General features: G+C 31.4%; 1 protein-coding gene across 13 annotated transcripts in view; it reads left to right on the forward strand.

The window, feature by feature from the left end:
- Nucleotides 1-10,862, forward strand: part of Galphaq (G protein alpha q subunit) — a 44,446-nt gene extending 33,584 nt beyond the window's left edge. Inside the window, exons 4-11 of one of the 13 annotated variants that reach the window (XR_015547062.1) lie at nt 1,233-1,361; nt 3,276-3,405; nt 3,493-3,646; nt 3,985-4,092; nt 5,093-5,200; nt 5,264-5,323; nt 5,715-6,710; nt 7,111-10,862. Coding sequence is in view for 5 of the 13 variants with exons in the window: in XM_087412281.1 (XP_087268407.1) it covers nt 189-317; nt 1,233-1,361; nt 3,276-3,405; nt 3,493-3,646; nt 5,093-5,200; nt 7,111-7,193 (733 nt within the window). In the remaining 8 variants the exon portion in view is untranslated. Of the gene's footprint in view, nt 1-188; nt 318-1,232; nt 1,362-3,275; nt 3,406-3,492; nt 3,647-3,984; nt 4,093-5,092; nt 5,201-5,263; nt 5,324-5,714; nt 6,711-7,110 lie in introns of all 13 variants that reach the window. The other 12 variants (XR_015547063.1, XR_015547061.1, XR_015547067.1 and 9 more) reach the window with 12 other exon arrangements.
- The last annotated feature ends 12,355 nt before the right edge of the window (nt 10,863-23,217 follow it).

A 23,217-nucleotide genomic window follows, 5' to 3' on the forward strand; every position in this document is an offset into this window, starting at 1 on the left:
ACCGAGATTTGTCTCTGAATCTTTAAACACGTGTCTACCTTATCCTTCTTGCGTTTGCGTTTCGAAGCAATGCTTCTGATATTCACGCGCGCACGGACACGATTTAATTTTCTCACGGTGGCTTTACTTCCTTCCTCTCCTCTTTTCCTCTTTCCTGTACATCGCGTATTGAGAACACGATGTTTCAGTTACCTTATGGAGATAGATCGAGTCGCGGCACCAAACTACCTCCCCACAGAACAGGACATTCTTCGTGTGAGAGTGCCCACCACCGGTATAATTGAATATCCCTTTGACTTGGAAGAAATCCGATTTAGGTATGTGGTCGACCGATGAAGATGATGAAAGAAGGAGAGAGCTGCCTGCGCCTGCAAAACCACCTGCATCGGGCCGTTTCTGCATTATTTTTGTCTTCTATAACATATTCGTTGCACCTAGGATTCGTTGTTCAATTAAGTGTTCACCTATTCCCCGTTCCATGCAATGCTATTTAAACCTGTGACTTTCTCCTGTTAAATATAAACAACATTGACGACAAGATTTTTTAATTCGCTAAAAACTGTAGTCGCGTTCATTATCATATTATATAGATGTGATCGAATTGACTTAATTGTATAGATGAAAATGAAAAATTTTTTCTGCTTCATAAAGATCTAAAACAGATCTATAGCAGACTACAGTTTCTTTTTTTTGGTATCTAATGTGTCGATAAAAATTAACGTGCGTAATTGATATGTGATATTTAATTTAATTTTATCTTTTATTTGAAATCTATGTACATATGTATATGTATATATATATATATATATATATATATATATATACATATACATATATACGAATACAATTAACTTTACTATTTCATTCTATTTATTTGTGCATCAATTACAAAATAAAATAAACAAAATAGACAACAGATTTAAGCGAGAAAAGTTAGGTGTACGAGTACTATCTTTGTACTATCTTCTATTTTAAAGAAATCTGCATGATTTCGTGTACAAACTTCGTATCTTGAAAACAAAAGTATATCATAAATATATAAAGTAAGTCTCAAGACATACCATCGACGTTAAAAAATTCTTTCAGGCTAAACCAATGGACAAGCATGTATGAGAACTGTTTTATATGACATTTCCTTGTTTTATGATATTTATATTTAAAGATATATATTTTTTAAATGTATCACGCATGGCATGCACTTCCAGACAGCAGCTTTTTGTTTCGTTTTGCAGTTATCTTAGTGACCTAGAGCGTATTGAAAAGCCTGATTTCCTTCCGACCGAGCAAGACATCCTCCGGGCACGAGCTCCCACCACCGGAATTATAGAATATCCATTTGATCTGGACTCCATCATATTTAGGTACTAATAGTCTTTCAATCCGATTCTATATCTTCGATCATGCGCTCGAATTTTTCGCAAGATATCTTTATACATAGAAAGCAATGGACTACAAACTATTTTCTTTTTCTTAAATGAGTTTAAATTAATTTTTTTGATGAATTTAAAGTAGATCGTTTTCTTCGTACGAATATCATAGCTTTAATTATTTCTAAATTAGATCGCTTAGAATAGAAGATCTAGATTAATAAAAAATATAGAGAAATACATTTTAATTTCTGAAAATATAAAAGTATATGTTAAGTATCATTTATTTGTATGTCGATCGCTTCAGTAGTTTAATTTGACTGTTAATAAAATTATTAAAAGTATTTAATGTTATTTGCTACAAAAATTGGAATATAATTTAACATTTATTTAAATAATTTTATGATATATCCTTTGTTTCATTTTTCCGAGAAAGGAGAAGGATGAACAGGAGTTTTTTTATATACATATATACATATATAATTATATACAATATATATGTATATAATTTTATAATTATTTTGAAGAAGCTTTGACGTTTGCATGCCTTTTTATGTGTTTTACATTTTTGATTAGGTTGTTCAATTAAATGGGTATACATAAGCGAATGAACAGCAAATGCAACAATAAATTTATTTAAAATTTTCTTTAACGTACTGTACCTTACGAGCGGATTAAATTAAACGTTAACGAATGTGCTGTTATACATTTATCGTGGCGTGAATAATTTTCTATACAGCATATTTTCAACAGCTTAAATTTACATTCGCTGTTCGTTCACTATCTATTTGTTCAGTGTATAGTTACAATAATGCTACTGCATGGGGTGAACTTTATATTAATATCACTTATAATTATGTAGTTGCGATTGAGAATAATAGATATGTATTCATTTATGAATGTATTAGAATAATTAGATGTTTTACGGATTTTATATAAATCAAAATGAATTAGGTAAAAAAACTACTTATTTATTTTATATAGATCATTAATAAAATTGAGAATTTTTAAAAATTTGTAATTATAATATATATATATATACATATAATAGTCTATTTTTTAAATTTAATATAATTAATTTAAATTTATATTTTGATTTTAAATCTTCAAACAGAGAAACTTTCTTAAAAATAAGTGTCAATTTTTAATCACATATATAATAAAAAAAGATAAAAAAGTTTTATCTATTTTATTTCCATTTTTATTGCAAACTACAAATTCCTACAAGATCCTCAAAACGTATGAAAGATAAAGAGCACAGTAGTAGTAAACGTATAGGCAACACATTGCATTTGATTCACTGAGTTTGTTGAGATTTAAAGACCTATTCGTCTTATAATCCGATTCGTCCTATGTATTTTTTGAAAAAGTAGAGATCATATTCAATAGACTACATTTTTTGGTAGTTAGGAAAATTATGTAGCTGAATCTTCATATTCTTTTCCTCTTGTGCTGCTTTCGAAAATATTTTAAAATAATCTTTTTAAATATATGTACACTGAAAGTAAAGATTGATTGCTGCAATAATTTAGATAGTAAAATATGGCATAGAATTTTTAATCGGCAATTGCAGCAATCAGTTTTTGGTAGTAATAGCAAATTTTTAGTTGCGTTAACCTATCAACAATGTCAGTATATGATTTCGATAGGCTAACGCAACTAAAAATTTGCTGCTACAACTAAAAACTGATTGCTGCAACTGATTAAAAATGCTATGCCATATTTTACTATCTAAATTGTTACAGCAACCAATATTTTCTTTTGTGTAATAATCTTTTAAAATACATTTATTCCATACATTTCTATATTAATTGTTATTAATCATTCTAAATCAAAAATATGAAGATTCGACTATATTTCATTTGCACACTAGTAACAGTGCTCAATTTAATAGAATGTTATTTGCAGGATGGTAGACGTCGGTGGACAGAGGTCGGAAAGAAGAAAGTGGATCCATTGTTTCGAAAACGTCACTTCAATTATATTTTTAGTAGCTCTAAGTGAATATGATCAAATTCTATTTGAATCGGAAAACGAGGTAATTATAATATTTTTTATAAGATATAGAAATTATCGATAAATTTGAATGATATTATAACTCATTTGTGTGTATGATTCTTTTTAGAATCGAATGGAAGAAAGTAAAGCACTGTTCAAAACGATTATAACATATCCCTGGTTTCAACACTCCTCTGTTATCCTGTTTCTCAACAAGAAAGATCTGTTAGAAGAAAAGATTATGTACTCTCATCTTGTCGACTATTTTCCGGAATATGATGGTAAGTTGTAATATCTTTTTTTTTTTTTTTTTTATAAATATCCACGGATTATCATTAATCATTCGGCATAAAATGCTAACTACCTTGTTGTTAATTTAGTCAGATAACATCTTATTTCATATTTGGAAGTAAAAATAAACTCTGATAAACGCAAGAAGTTTATTAAAAGATGAAGATATATTTGAAGCTATACTGTTCTAATACCCTCAAAAAAATTAAAACAAAGTATTAATCGATATTTATTAAATTATTAATTTATCTCAAGACACACAGGCTGAATAAAATGCGATAAAATTATTTATCTCGATATTGGTAAATAAATAAGTTCTATGGTATAGGCCCGAAACAACAAGATGTACCAGCCAGGGAGTTCATCTTAAAGGTGTATCTCAATTGTAATCCCGATCCTGACCGAATGTGCTACTCTCACTTTACGTGTGCCACAGGTCTGTCCGAGTACTGAGTGTATCCTGAACAGAAAACGTAGATTCCCTAGTTATTTGTCGAACGATTTAATAATGTGATATTTCGTGCGATTTTCATGCTCTTTTTTTGTAACTTTACCGCTCCGATGTTTCTGAATTCGCGTTTATTATTAGTGATAATCTATTTGCAAGGCTATTTTAATACATACCAAACCTATATCCATACTTCTGCGTATAATTTATGATAATCAGTAGTACGTATTTTACTTGATACAAAATTAACTTGTATGTAGATTGAAGCTAGTTAATCTAATAGTAATAATCAGAACACTCCTGTGTCACATCCTGTGTTGTAATTTATAATTTTGTTATGCCATTAATTACTGAACATTTAATGCAAATTACGTCGGCATATTGAAATTTTAAATATTTATTTAGCAAAAGTTACATTAAACTGAAATTTTTCGACAATAATAAATGATTTATCAAATTTTTATTCGCGATAAAGGACTTTTAGATTTTATTACGAACTATAACGTGTAAGCAACTGTTTCGAATTTGTAAAATTATACTCAATGTTCTTACATAAGCTCTCTAGCTTGTTAATGAGGCTTTCGAAAGGCTTCTTTGATGTTCACTACGATTAATTTAATAAGCTGTCCTTGGAGAGTGTATATTGGATTTGAGTGAAGTATAATATTATTACATTAAATTAGATCGATATCCGTCTGCGTTTCGCGTTATATTGTGCATATAAGTAAAACCGATGATATTTTCTGGATGTAGATTCATTCCTATCTTGTAAAACATTTAGAAATCCCGTAACACGGAAGATTTAGTTAAATTCTAGCTTACATTATGTCGTATTTATACCTGGCAAAAATCTCAACGATACATATCAATTAATCCTCTCGTCGTTAAACGATCGCTAAAAAAAAATACTGACTACGCAGTAGTCATAATCGCATTGTAGATAAACAGAAGTAATGCCATGCCCCTCCCTCGCTTGTGTACTTCGCAGGTCGACAGAGAGACGCTCTCGCAGCTAGAGAATTCATTCTAAGGATGTTCGTTGATTTAAATCCGGACAGCGAGAAGATTATTTATTCCCACTTTACGTGTGCCACAGGTAGGCTAGTTTCTTGATAACTCCCGTGTACAAAAATATCATATTTCTTTCGCTTTATAACAGTTCTTCGATGTGTTGTGTCTTGTACAGAGCTTGTATGTTGCCTGCCTTCCGTATAATCAGGTGTGTAATCAAATGTTATAAATGTACCACGGAAAATCAACCTGCATGTATGAAATACATGCATCTTTTTTCAAAGCAACAGAATAGCACAAATAATGTATTAGTTATCTTTAACGTAACAATTCTAATCTTTCAAATTTACTTGGTTTAATTTAATATAAATATTATTTATATAATATATATAATTTTATAAGTATTGTATATATGTATATTTTTCAGTGTTTACTGATTTACTGAATTATTACGAATATTAGAAGAAAATAGTAAAATAATGTAAATATCGATAAATACGGAATCGGGTTGATTTTTCAAAGGTATAAAACGGTGCTAACTAATCTCAATGATGCCTGATTTATATTTTGCATGCTGCGTTCATGGAATTAACCATCAGATACGGAAAACATCAAGCTTGTATTCTGCGCTGTTAAGGATACGATCATGCAAACCGCGCTTAAGGAGTTTAATCTTGCTTAACGCGACTGTATAGATATAATTAGCAGATTCTTGACGATATTATTTAATATTTAGACGCCGAGAATGACGTATTGTATATATAATGGATTTATAACAAAACTTATAACCAACAAATATTATAGAAGTGGCCAATTAGTAAAGCGATTGCTTGGCAGATGTTATTTGCATATTTGTCAAATATTAATGTTGCTTTTTAACATTTATTCCGGAACTTAAATCTGTGTCATTCTAGGCGATTAGTCGTCGACTGCGAATAATTTTACTTTTGAAAACTTTGAAAATAACTGCCAGCTTTACCGTTGACAACAACAATATACATTAAGTAAAAAATATATTATTAAAGCTCTGTAATCCCTAAATAAAAGAAATATAGCAATTGACGTTTACTCTAATAATTGCTAAAATTAATCTATTTTTTGCAACATATTACATTGCTAATATACCTTTTTAATAAAGGCTTCTTTTAATATTTTTATTTTGTCTGTTACATTGTCATAGAGTCTGACAAGAATAGAAATTCCATTATTCATGATTGAAATTATATTTGTTTACAAACGCTGCTTATATGAAGATATACAATATTTTTATGATGATTGTGTAAAATTATTATATGTATATATATGTATATTCATAGAAATACTTCAGATAAGTTATTTCACACTTTAATATGTTTATTCTAATATTTTCAATCTATTTTAACAAAACTGATGACCTCTATATAACTAAATATGTGATACCTCTTCAATTTTGCATTATTAATCTTTGATTACTTAAGCTTATTTAAAACAAGTATTGAAAAAGAAGTTATGTTTATGATTTCGTTCTCTCGTAATGTTATAAAAAGTATCTTGAAGGAAATTGCATGCTGCATGTGTGTCATGACTGTCACAGAGTTTGAAGCTTCTTGCTTAGGGTAAGTGCCGATCTCTGTTTTGCGCTAATTTTTATGTTAATTCTTTCAAAACAGATCTTTAATGAAAAACATCTTTAATATTAAAAATCCTTAGTTATTAAGGTTCAATAATTTATTTATACAGCATTCACAATAACTAGCAGAGCATGATGTGATATATTTTATAAATACATAGTCACATCATTAGTTTTAAGTTTAAATATCAATTTTCTAAGAATATTTAGCATATTAAAATCAAAAGATTTAAATTACAACGATAAATTAGAGAACTTTCGTTTGAGGAGAAAGAAAATAATTTATGGCATGTACCAAACAATGCTTGCAACCAATTAATGTTTCTCTTGAACAAGTTTTAAGAATACATTCTGATATTTGAACATGTGACTTTTCTGTTCTACAGATACGGAGAATATCAGATTCGTGTTTGCGGCGGTAAAGGACACCATTCTACAGTCCAATCTGAAGGAGTACAATCTGGTTTAGACGGCGAAGCGCGCTGCAAATCCGAGCGGACTCGACCAGTTTCTCTCGCACCCTGACCAATGTATCAGTGCGAGACTGCTACTCCGTTGACTCGCGAGCGTGATCCGTGGAACGACGTGAGGAACGACGAAGAGGCGCGAGACAGAAACGAGACAAACTCGTGGTGCCATCGTATACGCACATATATCGACATGCGTTGCGCCACATTGAACTTCGTCGCATCGAAAGTGTTGTACCAGCACAAGTAGCTAAGACGCGTAATACACACACGTAATTATGAAGGACGTAAAAGCGGGGCGAAGTAAGAAGGCGAACAAGGACCTAAAAGCGTCACGAGCGTTACGCGTTCTTTTTCTTAGCGGAGGAAGAGAGATATGAGAAAATCTCTTCACTGTCGATACCAACTCGCGCGAGTCGATTCGGTTTTCTCGTACACAGGTTCCCGTTTTGGGATTTGTTACCTTTCTTTTGTAGATTAGTTCTTAGTCGATATCGCGGGCAAATACGCCCCACTCCCGGACCGAGGATGCGTCAATACCTGAGGGTCCCGGGCATCGTTGTCTGACTTTTATATATATATATAATAGATATATATAGATATATATACGCGTGCGTGCGTGCGTGCGTGCGTGCGTGCGTGCGCGCGCGTGTGTGTGTACGTCTGTGTGTGTATGTATATATATATATATATATATACATATACATATATATACATATATATATATATATATATATATATATAAAAGCGAAGAAACGCTGGCGAACTATATGTCTCACGCGCGTGAGCGTGGCGCACGGCGCGGCTGTGCCGCGTGGATTTTTAACGGCGCGTCCGTCTGTGTTCGTCTCGAGTCCAAGAGATCTCAACAGAGGAGAAGAAACTGAAGAGGCGAAACGGCGAAGCGAACGAAAAAATAAAATAAAATTTAAAAAAACCGGCTTTTTAATCGCGAATTAGATTCGATGACACAAGTGAGAGAAGCAATTCTAGTGCCATTTACTAGTGTGGTGTTGTTGTTTTTCTTTTCTTCTTTCCTTTCTGTTTTCTTCTTGTTCTTATTCTTTTTCTTTTTTCTCAAATGTACTAAACGCTAAATTATGAGAACATCCTTCATTTAGAGTTACGCGAAAGCCAAAGTCTTTTTTGTTTTTTCCTTTTTATCCATGCCAGAAATGACTCAAAGTTCTTTCTGCATGTGATTCGAATCCATTAAAAACTCATCATATAAATATTGTTATATATAATATATAAAAAGAATGATATAGATTAGAGAGCGTGAGAGAGGGAGAGAGAGAGAAAGAGAGAGAAAGCGAGAAAGAGAAAGAGTGAAAGATATCAGCAACCGTGGCGAAGAGGAGGAGAGGAGGAAGAAAGTAAAAATGAATGCGAGAGAGAGGGAGAGAGTGTGTGAGATGGGTATTGAGGGAAACTTTGCGGAAGCGAAAGATACTGTGGAGAATTGCGTTTGTTCGATGTGACTTAGATAATTAAGGCGCGCGGGAGGAGCCCGCAGATATCTCTCTCTGCCGTCTCCTCTCTCTGCCGGTTGTGCGTGCGGGTTGTGCGAGGAAAAACGTTCCTTGAGCTGCGAGCAAATCCCTCCAGAATAAAAAGTTCCAATTTGCAAGAACAAATTCCTCGAGAACGAGAAATTCTATCTTGTATAGATAAATTTCTAAAAAAAAAAAAAAAAAAAAAAAAAAATATGTGGTCCTGATAATATTTACAGGAACGAGGAATCTCGTCTCGATTTGTGAAGACAATTTCTTTAAGAACGAGAAATTTCTTATAAATCGAATCACACACATTGTTTTTTCGAGGATGAATTTCTTAAGCATGATGAAGAAAGGAGGAGTTTGTCACGGTTCTCCCTTCGTCGGGTCCTCGCCCTTCCGACGCAACGGCACAGCCACCGCGCGCAGCCAAGATCATGGGTCCCCTCTCCTTTGGAAGAGAGGGGCTTCATGCCTCTCGCTCGCCCCGTATCCACATTATACTGTGTACGTACGTATGAACTCACTGCCTGCGCTCGGTCATATATTGGCTAGCGCGCTGCCCGTTGCTCGTACTCTCCGATGGTTCGATATCTTCTCGAAGCCGCGATTTTCGCCATTTTTCTTCCTTCCCCAATGACGCGGGGAAAAGTAAATGAACGAGGAACAAGAGAGGAGGTGGTTGATAAAACAAATTAACGTTGAATTTGAGAAATTTAAGAAAAAGCTTTGCAAATTAATGTAATAAAGTAGTAAGAAATTTGATAGAGAAAAATTCAAAAGGAAGAGGCAAGAGGTGAGATCGAGATGAGCTTTTATTTTTTTTTTCTATTAGAAGATATGAAAAGAATGGAATAGTTAATAACACACAGGAAAGAAATAAAATTTTACGAATACGCACGTTGGTGGAAGAGAACGAAAAATTCTCCTCTTTTCACTTCGCTCGATTTCAAAATCAAGATCTTTCTAGCATTATCACGAAAAGAGAAATATGATGACGCGCAGAAACCACAAGGAGAAATGACAAGCCGGACCTTGCCAGTTTTTTTCGAGGGTGGAAACGCGAGATGTAACGAGACAATTTCCCCAAGTCGAAAGCACTAGGCGTAATCGCGATGAATAGCAAGAGCCGCGCGCGAACCCGGAGAATACGTCGCGCTGATAGAGATGATCCTCTCTACGTGACATCGGCCGGGTCTGGACTGTTTCCCGTTCGGACACAATGCGTGCAGCGGCCCGAACGTCATCAGACTCCGCCGATGTCGCGGACGCACATACACCGGGCAGTATGTGTCATATACCTTAGTTGTGTCACACCCACCTTGGTTGGAACACTGAGTTTATATGAAAAAAAAAGTATATATATAAATACATTGGATAATATATTATATATTAAGCGGATACAACAAATAATATTGAATAATAACATTAATAATTATAATAATAATTATAATAATTATAATGATAAAATAATAATAATAGTAATAATAATTAATAATAGTAATACTGCTTGGTTTTCATTGAGAGCGCGTGATTAAACGGATGATGGCAGAGAGGGAGGGAGAGATAACGCGTGTGCAGGACACGAAGTGCAAAACGATGCTAGTGAGAAATATGAATGAGTGAATGAGGAGAAAAAGAATGTGTGTATATGCGTATGTGCATTATTGTGGTGCGTCTGTGCATATGTATGCGTATTTGTGCAATTGCGTGAGCGTATGCTCATGTAAGAAAAAGAAATAGAGGGGTTGGTCAAAGAGAGAGCGAGAGAGAGAGAGAGAGAGAGAGAGAGAGAGAGAGAGAGAGAGAGAGAGAGAAGAGGCAAGACGGAAAGAAGGCGAGGGAGTGATTTTCATTGTGCGTGCGTGAGAGACACTTTATCAAGAAATAAACATAAAAGGAGATCGGTTGCAACTACTAGGCTTTGTACAACCCTAATCGAGAAACAGTCGAGAAAACGACGTGCAAGAGTCTCCAAGGGGCTGTTAGGTTCATTTGTAAATCATCTCTCGTCAGGAGGCGTAAACCACCCTTCTGGGAGCGTAAAATATGTTGGATATTCTTTCTCTGTGTATAAAATTGTAAACACCTATCAAACCCAAAATCAATGTTTCTAACTTATTTATAATAAATAATATACATTAATGATAAAAATAAACACAGTTTGTGACAGTAGTATCGACGAGTGTGATGAAAGAAGTCATCCCTCAATTGACAACGATCCATCTTCCGTCCCACATATTTTCAACGCCAACATCTTATGTGTTGTTTCATTCCGTTTATCTATATTTCTTTAGCCTATATTTCTACAATGTGTTTTTTGTTTCCTATGTTTTGCTTTTGCTATTTTTTACATCTTGTCTTTTTGCTTCTTGTCCGATTTTTTGTTTTATATCGCTCGAGAAAAGTTAACGAACTTTGAAAGAAATAAGAAATACGAAACAAAAAATACAATTGTCGAAAACGATTGTAAAAGAGAAAAAAGTAAAAGATAAAAAGCAAGAAGCAGGAAACAAAGAGCATATTGTAGAATAGACTTCCGATCTCTAATAAAAATATGATAGAAAAAACAAGACACATTCGTAAAATAATAAAATGAATAAAAATTTTCGAACTCATGAAATTCCTAAAATTTTTGAAATTTTAAATAGTGCAACTTTGATGATTATATTCTGCTGATATTTTGTCGATGAATTTAATAGTTTTTTCAAATTTTTGAAGTTTCAAAATTTTGAAGTTTGAAAATCTCCAAGCTTCAAAATCTAAGAAATATGATTCTTAAAATTTTTGATATTTTTGATATTTTATTGATATAAAATAGATGTAGAGGAAATGTGTTTATAAGATAAAATTTTCATATTAATAATGTAGGTTTTATTATATTTTTCAAAATTGTTATTGATTGCATTTACACGTATATTCTATTATAAAGAAATTGTGTATAATAATTATTTTGAATAAAAGAAGAAATACGAATGATTTCCAACTTTTTTATAATATAATGCGCATTACGGAAAATAAAGAAGGCATAATAGAAATGAGATAGCAGAAAATTTCTTATATGAAACATATTGCATTGGCTCTTTCCTGTTATACGTTTTATACGTAAGAACATTTCGTAATCAGATAACGTATCTGTTAACAGACATGGAATTATCTCTCTTTCAAAAACACATAAAATAATATTCTTCTATCGTTTTTAAACATGTAACTTTAAATTCTCACTTAATATTGAGAAGAACCAAATTTAAATAAAATGTCTATACGAGAGTCTCCACAGTTATCAGTGCAAATAATATATTTATAAGCCATAAGGCAATAAGATGTAATTCGTAAACAAATAAAATGTACTTAACTTTGTTGATAAGTACATTTCACTGTTTGTAAATTATAGATATCTTATCATCTTATATTATTAGGTGTTGGAATTAATTCGTAGCGTTTTTTAATGAAAGAATGTTATTTATTTCACATGAGCATTAAAAAATACATTAATGAAAGTACTTCCCATCACTTGTAAAACGCTACGAATTAATTCCAACACCTAATAATATAAATATATTATTTATGTATTAACAGAGGCTGGTATAATTATTTTACTCATATTTAATTTATTCTTGGAAATCGCAAAACTATTTTATGTTTATTTTATCTAAAAGGAACGATGACATAACAATTTTAATGTTTATAAACTAATTACATATACAATAAATCAATTATTATGTTTGAATAATATTAAATGTAACATTTTGCCAAAAAAATAATTAAAAAAGTCTTTGTATTATTTAATTAAAATTTACAATTATATATGAATCATTTCGAAAAATTTTAAAATTACAGTAATTATTTTGTGATGAGAGGAACATCTTTTTATCGAGTGTTCATCAAGCATAAAATAGAAAAATATAAATTAGTGTATTCATTCCTGTCAACTTTATGCAATTAGGAAAATTGCCCTTTAAAAAGTTTATTGATAAATTTAATTAATTTAAATTATTTATTTATTGATAAATTTATATTGAACTGCGATTTTCGTAAAATAGGCCACACGGAGATCTTTATCGCGTTTGTCGAACAGCTGCGAGCAGAGAATTAAAAGAAGGGAGCAGCTGTACGTGGAATGCGCATGCACCAGGAGGGGTGAGTATGCCACCACCTGAACTCCTGGACAGCGCTTTTGATCCATGTGCAAGAGAAGGATAGCGTGAATCGAAGAGGAAGACAGATTGAGTGAGTGAGAGACGAATACATGATTGAGAGAGAAACAGATAGATAAAAACAGGACAGAGAGACAGAGAGAGAAAGAGAGAGAGAGAGAGAGAGAGAGAGCAAAATGAGAAAAAGAAGGAAATTGTGCAAGTTAAAGAAGAACAATTTGCAATGGAGGAAAAGAGAAAGAAGGGAGCAAGAAAGTATGAGAAATCAGAGAAGAGAGAAGGAGAAAGACAGACACGGCGTACGAGGAAGAAAAGGACAGAGATAGGGAGAAGGAAGGAGTGAACAATGTGAATAAGAGAAGGGCAGAGAATGTCGGAGGGGGGAAAATTGCGAGATAATAAGAGAAGGACAGAGCGTGGTGGTGGTAAAGAGATAAAGCGAAACGGAAGGAGAGAGAGAGAGAGAGAGAGAGGAAGAGGGAGAGGAAGAAGAGAGCGGGGGAAACGCGCCAGTGGAGTCGCGACGCGTTTCCGTGGCTATAGTCCTGCGGAAGATCATCGAGAGGACTACACCCTTGCCGCAGTGTGGCGAGGATCAACCCGTATCCGCATATCGCACAACGCACGCTGCTCCGAAGCGGAGAGGATGAGTCTTATGCTGGACGAGGAGGAGCTCGACGAGTGAGTTCTTGTTCGTGTTCGATAAGGGTCGAAAGGAAATTTAATTGGCATCGCCAGGCTCGATGACTCACTTTGAGGGGTAGTGCTGTCGCAAACACGCGCTCGCGTTCCTCGAGGGCGCGCGAAAAAGGGCTGGGCTGGCCACCTCGAGTCGATTGCATAGCCGCCCTTCGCGAGTGCTCCAACGAAAATCGCCACCGCGTTTGCGCTGCAGCTTCAACGGATTTTTTTAATCAATCGTCAATCTGTGTGTCAAATTGATCAAATGTGTGTTTTTAACGGCGGGAACATCGCGGGATAATCGATTCTAATTTGCCGTGGTCGATACATTTTATATTAGATCTGTCAAAAACTCTGCTCGCAAATTAAACGCTTCTCTCCGACCAAATTTCTACCAATGTAGATTAACTTTAATCTCGGATTAATTTACTCTTTATAAGTTTACACTAGAGACTGGCTCTTTTTTTTTTTGCAAAGAAACATTTAGTTTGCGAGCAAAGTTTTGAACAAGCTTTATACCGGCGCGTTTATTCAACGTAATAGTCTCGTAGCGATATAATAGTCTCCCATTTTACTTTGATACGTAAAAGATCTCTCTTTATCTCTTTTTAATTCTTAGAATTAGAAGAAGATAAAAAGTAAATTAAGTCGAGATTAATGTTCATATCTACATTGGTAGGAATGAACGTTCATCGTCTTATTAAACGAAAAAAAGAAGAAATTGGTTTTCTATCGTGAAGAAACGTTTAATTTGTAATTAAAGTTTGGAACAAGCTTGTTTTATATCATGCTTTTTCAACGTCATAGTCTCGCAACGATAATAATCTCCCATTATTTTATTTTGACGTAAATTAAAGATATACCCTCTTGATTTTTCACCCTCTGCATTTTGAAAATGCAGAGAATAGTGCTTTTAAATCTTGTCAGATTTTTCTTGAGGAATTTGATTTTGTGTGACACGATCGAAAAATGTGTCCCGTTGTGCCGCAACAATAATATTTTTTAGATTGATGTGTATTATACGAACATGCGAATATAATAATATATACTCGTACATTGATCAGACTAAAAGAAAGTCTGTAAATATTAGCGACAATAAAAAGTCTTACACACACCTGTATTTAATACATATTTTATTTAAGTATTATATTGACACACAGACCAGAGATATTATCATTAACAAGAAAATAGTATATATATGTTCGTAAAATAAATAATATACTTATAGTATAACAACTCTAAATACGTGCAATCCTAGAATATCAATATGCTATTATTTATTAAATGTATTTGCAATTATAATTAGAAATATATCGCACCGATGAGACTAAATCTAATTAAATGAGAGAAAGTCTATTTTTTGATCGAAGCAGATCTTGATGCTTAAATATTTTTATGTGAATTTATATATTATCTGATTCTGCAAACCGCGCGCCGAGATATTTTCGGTCTTGAAACGAAATGAAGAGAATCAGAAGTAATATTATGTAATAAATTGATAAACAATTAAATAATTTTCTTGATGCTAATAAACATTTTTCTAAGAACATTAACCTTCCATTGAGGTGGACTTTTAGGATATGTCCAGCAAGGTGGGGTCGATCCAATCTCGTGCTAATTTTTCATCTAATTAATGTACAAAATAAATGAAAGAAGAAATAATAACGTGAAACTTTATCCCCTGTTTATTTATAGATAAAAATATAGTTTTATACATTTATACATTTACTTTATAAATTTATACTTCAAATTAATAAACAAAAAATACTTTGACTAGTACTACGTAAATAAATTGCTTCAGTTTCGAAATATTTTATATATAATTAAAATAATTAGAAAGACATTGCACATTAGTCATAAAAAAATCTTTAGCTTATTACCTTAGTCTCAAAATAATAAACAAATAGTAAATATCATTATAAAATATCATGTAAAATTTTATTTGAATTTGTACCATAAAAGCAGCGTGAGCATAAAGAAGCTTTGACATACAAGAATTGGAAGGATATGTCATTTACCAGTTTAATGATTTCGACCGCTAAGACATTTAGTGAACAAATTGAAACTAGGTTAGCCGAGACCACATAAACGAAAAACAATGCACATGCTATATAAAATAAACGAACTGTGGGGTCATTTTTACTCCATCTTACCAACGGAGAGTTAATAATCTGAACATTCTTAAGCCTGAGAATAATTTATTGTTAAAAATATTGCCTCATGTGGAATTCAATCTCGGATTTCCCGTATTCCATGCGGGCGTCCTCATTAAATGAATTGTATTCTTCTTTCCGCTTTATATTAGGTTCTTTGTCTCTCATCATGTCTCCTGTATTAATTAAAACTGAGAAACGGATGTAATTACAGGTTTACAATGGAAAAGATTTCTCGGAGTAAATGAACCTATATAAGATAAAGCCGTTAGAAAAATGAATTCTATTCGTTTTTTTTAAACTTTTCAAAACTATACAAATTATAATCCGAATAGTTATTCTATAAATATGGAGGTCACTCAAACTTAATTTATTTCACTTAAAATTAATTTCTAAAAGCATCATTGACAAAGATCAAACTATTTATAATTAAAACGCAATATAATTAACGCAATAGACACAAAAAGTAATCTCAAAAAAATAATTTACAGATTAACAAATTCTTTCTTAATACTAAACCAATACGATTTTTTTTGTAAATATATAAATAGTAATTTTAGATACGGAAATGAATACCATTTTAAATTCATATTCCGTGATAAAGTTACATTAAGATTATCAATTTCTTTAATCGTGTTTACAAAGTATAATTATTCTGAATGATCAACCACATTTGCAAAAGTGAATAGTCGCTCATTTAAGAAAAGTGAATTAAAGACATTAAAGCAGTCATAATTTCTTTTCTTCGGAAACACCTTGTATATACATCGTGCCATACGTTCCATCGGAATCGTGTTTCAACGATTAGAGCGGCCTTCGTCAGAATCAGTCAAGTGCATTTTATGTTGCTAAACGATTTACAGTAAGCGATTTATCTCTCTCTCTCTCTCTTTCTCCTTCTTTCAAAGCAGGTGTCATTCACAAACATGTCTAATTAGGGCAACTGCAACTGTGTCACACGCAATGTCCGTTGAACAGTTTTCCGCTAAATCAACTTGATTTACTTATATAAGAGGAAATCAGCTCTAACAATGCAAAAATTGTGTTAAAAATAAACTGAAGTTTATTATAAATTGTATAAATTATATTATATCATATATATTATTATTAAATTAATAAATATTATTATTTACAAGAAAATAATATGTACTCGTATCGTGAAATTAATTAAAAAATTACAGATTTTTTTTATCTATTTCCTTTCGAATCTTTCTCTTAAACTTTCGGATAATTAAATTAAATTAAATTTTTTTAAGAGATTTACATTACGTAAAGCTGAAAGAAAATTTTTATAACAAATTATTACTTTATTTTTGATCGTAAAATATTCTTTCTATAATTTAAATATATGAACTAAATAAGCGACAAACATATTGACGAACATTTCTGTTGTATCGTGCTTCGGAGTTTAAATTACCTAAGATGTGAATTGCCTAGAAAGAAGAACATTAGAAAATACTTCCACTGATGATGCGCAAATAAAATGCCGAATGAAACGCATGAATACGTGTACGTTGACTTGCACGCTTTCCGTTGGTAACCAAGTAGACGATCGATGCAACTCTATTAATAAGAACGTAGAAGCAGATCGTGCCCCTTTCTATATTCTACGTATCAGCTCTGTTCCCTTGCGAATCAAACCCTTAGACTAGGGTCCAAGACTCTAGAATCGTTTCTTTTCTTTCCATCACTGTACGTCATGGCACACGTGTATGCTAATCTCTCGTAACAAAAATTGTTTAGTTTACTTTTCTAGTCTGGAGAATATTTTTCTAGGAGTTCAGCAAATATACATTTAGACAGGGAATTAACACTCGTTATACCTAAGGTAAATACATTCTTTGATGAAGAAATGTCAGTTTTACTGCAAATAGATATATATTAGGTGTTGGAATTAATTCGTAGCGTTTTTTAATGAAAGAATGTTATTTATTTCACATGAGCATTAAAAAATACATTAATGAAAGTACTTCCCATCACTTGTAAAACGCTACGAATTAATTCCAACACCTAATACAATTTTTCAGAGATGAATTCAGACACTATTTGCACAACAAATAGTCTCTTCATTTCTTCAGCTTTACGTTAGTTTATGAAGTTGGAATAGATAGTAATGTAAACATCATCACTAATGGATTACGAAGCATTGTTATTTTATATAATAGAATCAAACTATTTTTCTAAAGGGCTAAAACTCAAGGAAAACCTTTCTTTGCTTTATTTGTTGTACTCATTTATTTCCTTCTCTTGTAAATCAAATAGAATTATTCCATCAATGACACAGTTACATCAACACAGTTACTTCAACACATGAATAAATATAAGATATTTATAAATAATGATGTGAAAATATAAAACATGAAAATTTTCATATATATTGCACAATCAAAGAGCATATTTTAAGATTTTATCTATATATCTTTAACGAATCTTGTTAACAAGATTTTAAAAAATTCTTCTCTTCTCTGTCTTTGAAAAAAATATATTTTCACCTTTTTCTAACTTTATTTGAGATAAGTAAACATCTTCAGATAGCTCTAATATATCTATATGCAATAATTTTTCAAAATATTGTACGTAAAATATTTGGTCTCAATAATTTATACAAGATAGAATCAAAAGTCGCAATCTCGCTTCAATAATTGGAACAGTTATTGCTCGCTATTTCGCAACTCAATAATTCTAAATACATCATAAAAACGAACGTAGTTTATAAATCAAAATGTATGAAAAGAAAAGCATAAAAAAACCACCTCACAAGATATTGTTTGTGATATTTAATTATCATTACATTAATAAAACATTAGACGTTTCGGCCACAATCTGGCCATCTTCAGTAAATTCACAATATTCTTAAAACGCAGAATTACATATAGCTGACATTAAATTCAACCGTCGTATGATATAATTATATATAAACGTGTTCTTTCATCACGTGAAGGTGCCTCGTACAACAACCGTGTATACACCGCCAATTGTCATATCACGAAATATGTAGAACAAGAATTTCCAGATTCTAATTTAACAAATTAAGCTATCATTAATATCTTCTCTTAATATCATTTGGCGATGAAAACGGCATAAACTTTTTAGACATAAAATTAATGAGACAAGAAGGAAGAATCATCTTCGATATTTATAAAAAATCTACTAATTCAGGGAGATATTTAAATTATTTTTCGAATCATTCGTTAGTACATAAAAGGAATGTAATCATCGAGCAATTAGATAGAATTTTTATCTCATCCAAAATTTCAGGAAAAAAACATCTCTGATTTAATTCACACTCTGTTAATGAATGGTTATCCTCTTAAATTCACCTTTTCAACAATAAAAAATAGAATAAAAACTTTAGAAAGTAGAACTAATTCAGATAAAAATCGTGAGGACAACGAAAGCGACTCTAATTCTAATTCAAAGAAAAAGTTTTTCATAATACCATATTTAAGCAAAATATCGGAAAAATTTTAAAAATTTTCACATATTCATGGCTTTAATATCGCTTATAAACCCATAAATAAAATGAATAGATTTATAAAAACTGGAAAAGATCCTTTGCTTAAAGATGACCATCGTGGAGTAGTCTATAAAATAAATTGTTTAAATTGTGAGTCTTCTTATGTTGTCCAAACAAAAAGGAAATTAAAAACTTGAATAAAAGAACATAAGGCTGACATAAGAAGATCCACCTCTGAGATGTTAATGATTTCACGTCACCAGTTGAATGAAATGCATGAATTGGATTGGGATAATATAAGAATTTTAGACACAGAACAATCATTAATGAAAAGAAGAATTTCTGAAATGACATACATTAAAGGTCAAATAAGTGGTATCAATAAGCAAAGTGACACTGAAGTTTGCCTGATGTTTATCTGCCTCTTCTTAAGAAAGATCTCTCTCATACTTAGTAAATAATTCTATTTAGAACTTTCTGAACTTTTGACTTATATATATATAAATAATAGTAACATATATGATATGACAAATAATAACACACAATGTCACGACAAATTTCCATCTGTGTAAAGGATGTACTTGAGATTCATCATTTTTTGCTGTAAAACAGGTAACGATTCTATTCTCATACATTTCGATTAGAAGATATTAATGATAGGCTAATTTGTTAAATTAGAATCTGGAAATTCTTGTTCTACATATTTCGTGATATGACAATTGGCGGTGTAACATTGTTTTACGAGACATCTTCACATGAAAAAATACGTTTATATATATTAGGTGTTGGAATTAATTCGTAGCGTTTTTAATGAAAGAATGTTATTTATTTCACATGAGCATTAAAAAATACATTAATGAAAGTACTTCCCATCACTTGTAAAACGCTACGAATTAATTCCAACACCTAATAATTATATCACACGACGATTGAATTTAATGTCAGCTATATGTAATTCTGCATTAAGAATATTATGAATTTACTGAAGATGGCCAGATTGTGGCCGAAACGTCTAATGTTTTATTAATGTAATGATAATTAAATATCACAAACAATATCTTGTGCGGTGGTTTTTTATGCTCTTCTTTTCATACGTTTCAATAATTCTACACCACGTAGACGTGATAATCGTCTATTTATTGGTGTTTTTAGATACTCGCCATTCCAAGGTGCTTCTTATCTCTACCTTCGTGTTCGCCGTGTCCAATAATATAATATATAGCGAAATAGATCGACAAAGCGAGGAAACGCAATGAATAATAAATAGTCAAGTACGAATCATCTGTGGACACGAATGTAAGAAACATGACGGACTATATCACAAAACAAAAAACATTTTAGCCTTGTGTGTGTGTGCTTAAATGCAAATAATACGGCTCGAATATTTTCAACAAAAAAAGGACGGTATTTTATGAAGAAGCTGTAAAACTAGGTCGTAGCTTTTTGTATATGCTTCAGCCCCGACCTCGAGGGGAATGTACAATATAACGTTGTCACGAGTTTTCCCTGTTTTTTATTTTATCTACATGGATTATGCGCAATGTATTGTGACACAATACTCATTTTACAGCATTATTCGTAATATTATTATGCTACATATTTTCTAAGCCACAACATTTTTTAATTTAGTTGACCATTTGAATATACAATAAACTATTATATTGTTTATTCATTAATTTATTATTCTTATTTTGTATTGTATATATATTCACGTACAATTTTGAGAGAGAAAAAGAAATGGACTGGATATTAATATTTATTTCTTTCAATCACATGTGAGGTTTCTTTAATGCATTAATAAAAATGAAAGTATATTTTGTTTCTTATATATATATATATATATATATATATATATATATATGTATATATAAAGCAGTAAGTTTTAAAATATAAATAACAAGAAACAAAATATACTTTCATTTTTATTAATGATATATATATATATATCATTCAATTTTCCACAATTTTCCGCGCATTTAATATTCTTCTCTTTATCTCTCTCTCTCTCTCTCTCTCTCTCTCTCTCTCTCTCTCTCTCTCTCGCAATTATAATTTAATATTTAATTGCAACTAAATCTCTACGTGTGTGATATCTTACATTTGTGCTTTTCCATCCACATAAAAGATCTTCATTTTGTCATCAGAAATCCATTGAAGTCTCACAATAAGTTAATCTTTATCTGAACAATTTTCTCTTGAAATCAAAAGAAAAGAGTCGGATTTTGCTTTAGAAAAGATTATACTTAATAATTTTATTGCTGATTCAAACTTGAAATATCATCGAACGATATCTCAATAACTTTCGCTTCTATTTTCAACAACAAAAGTCTTTCCCAATATTTGAATCCAGATTTTGTAGCATTACCTTTATTCATAATTTTTTCATAATTTTTCATGTTTTTGTTCATAATTCTCTTTATAAACTTTCTATTTCATATATTCGGAATTATAAACTGTATACATGTAAAAATTGTTTTTTTTGTGTAAAAATGGTTTTTTTTGTGTAAAAATGATTATTTAAAAAAACTCTTTATATTATTAACTAAAATGAAATTCTTTGTCTCTTAAAAATAAACCGGAAATTCCAATCAGAATTGTTGAATGTTAATCTTAAAATGCTAACTTTATCGGCGTGTAATTTCATTGTACTCATATTTCATTGTTCTGATTCATAACGTAAACCGACATCATCCAAATCTTACATATTCGGTTTACCGTGACCACTGGAATCTTAACGTTCTACCTTTTATGGTATGCTGAATATAATTTTCTCTTCATACATTTAGAATTTTCAAGCATACCACACCCTCCAAATTTTTCAGTCGTCATGATAACAGATGGTACGTGATAATGGTCCCTCTTGGAGAACGAAACATTATTCGAATACGTCATTATCTTCCGATCACGTAACTGTAAACTGCAGAATCAATCTGAAGTCGGGATATAATCGTATACAGTATATAATCACAAAACTCGTACACACAGAATTCGCTAATGAATTTTTCGACTTTTATGCGTTCATTTCTCAACGACAAACAAAAGATTATATGTGTTTATAATAAGTAATAAATAAAATTATAATTAAAGAACTAGGCATATAGAGGGAAGTAGGAGTCAACACGGTAATTAATGCGCTAGTACAATATAGACATTCAAATAATATAGACATTCAATATATATTAATACATCTCTTTAATTTTGTACGCGTTTCGACTTATTTCAAGTTATTTTCAACAACGAAATAAATCTACTAAATATTACACTCTCATGCAATCTGTGCTATCTTGGTGCCGACCATCCGCCTTACTGCAATGTTTCCTTTTTGTTCTATCAAGGTTAGATAATCTGATAAAACAAAGAAAGCTCTACGAGATAGGCTATAATAATATTGATAATATGATTCAAACAATAACGGTCGATGATATTTTTATACGGAAACAAGTATGGATAATCACTGACCAAATTGCAAACAAATTTATACATTTATACACTCACATCCAGTAGTCAACGCAATGTATTACATAATATTAATAAATAATAGGAAACATTCTTTGTAAAAAAATTAAGAATATGAACGACGTAATTATTATGTCAGTTATGTACAAATCGTCTCGTTTTGCGATTGACGTGTCGGTTACTCAGACAATAATGCTACTTGTCATTACGCTGATATGTAACTACCTAGGAGCAAAATCATATTTTTAGTCATAAACATTTAGTCATAAATTTTGCACTAAATGGCTTCGAGAATCAAAGTATAAGCATGATCAAAAAATTATGTATCCAAGTTTAAGCTCATTTTCTGTATAACATTTTTTATAACGTTTTGAAAGTCAATCTTTTATTAAAATTTCTTTCTCTGTCCGCACATTGTCCCAATCAAATTCATATTTGTGTTGTAATCTACAGGTAATCTGTGTGATCACTAAGTTCACTGACGTTTTTTTAGAGATGTGATTACGATGTTCAGAAATTGAAGAGATGTATTAATATATATTGAATGTCTATTATTATACTAGCGCATTAATTACTGTTTACTCTTACTTCCCTATATATCTAGTTCTTTAATTTGTTAAATATTG

The sequence above is a fragment of the Acromyrmex echinatior genome, chromosome 13, assembly GCF_024713525.1.
Source record: "Acromyrmex echinatior isolate Ae372 chromosome 13, ASM2471352v2, whole genome shotgun sequence".
In the NCBI taxonomy this organism is placed as follows: Eukaryota; Metazoa; Arthropoda; class Insecta; order Hymenoptera; family Formicidae; genus Acromyrmex; species Acromyrmex echinatior.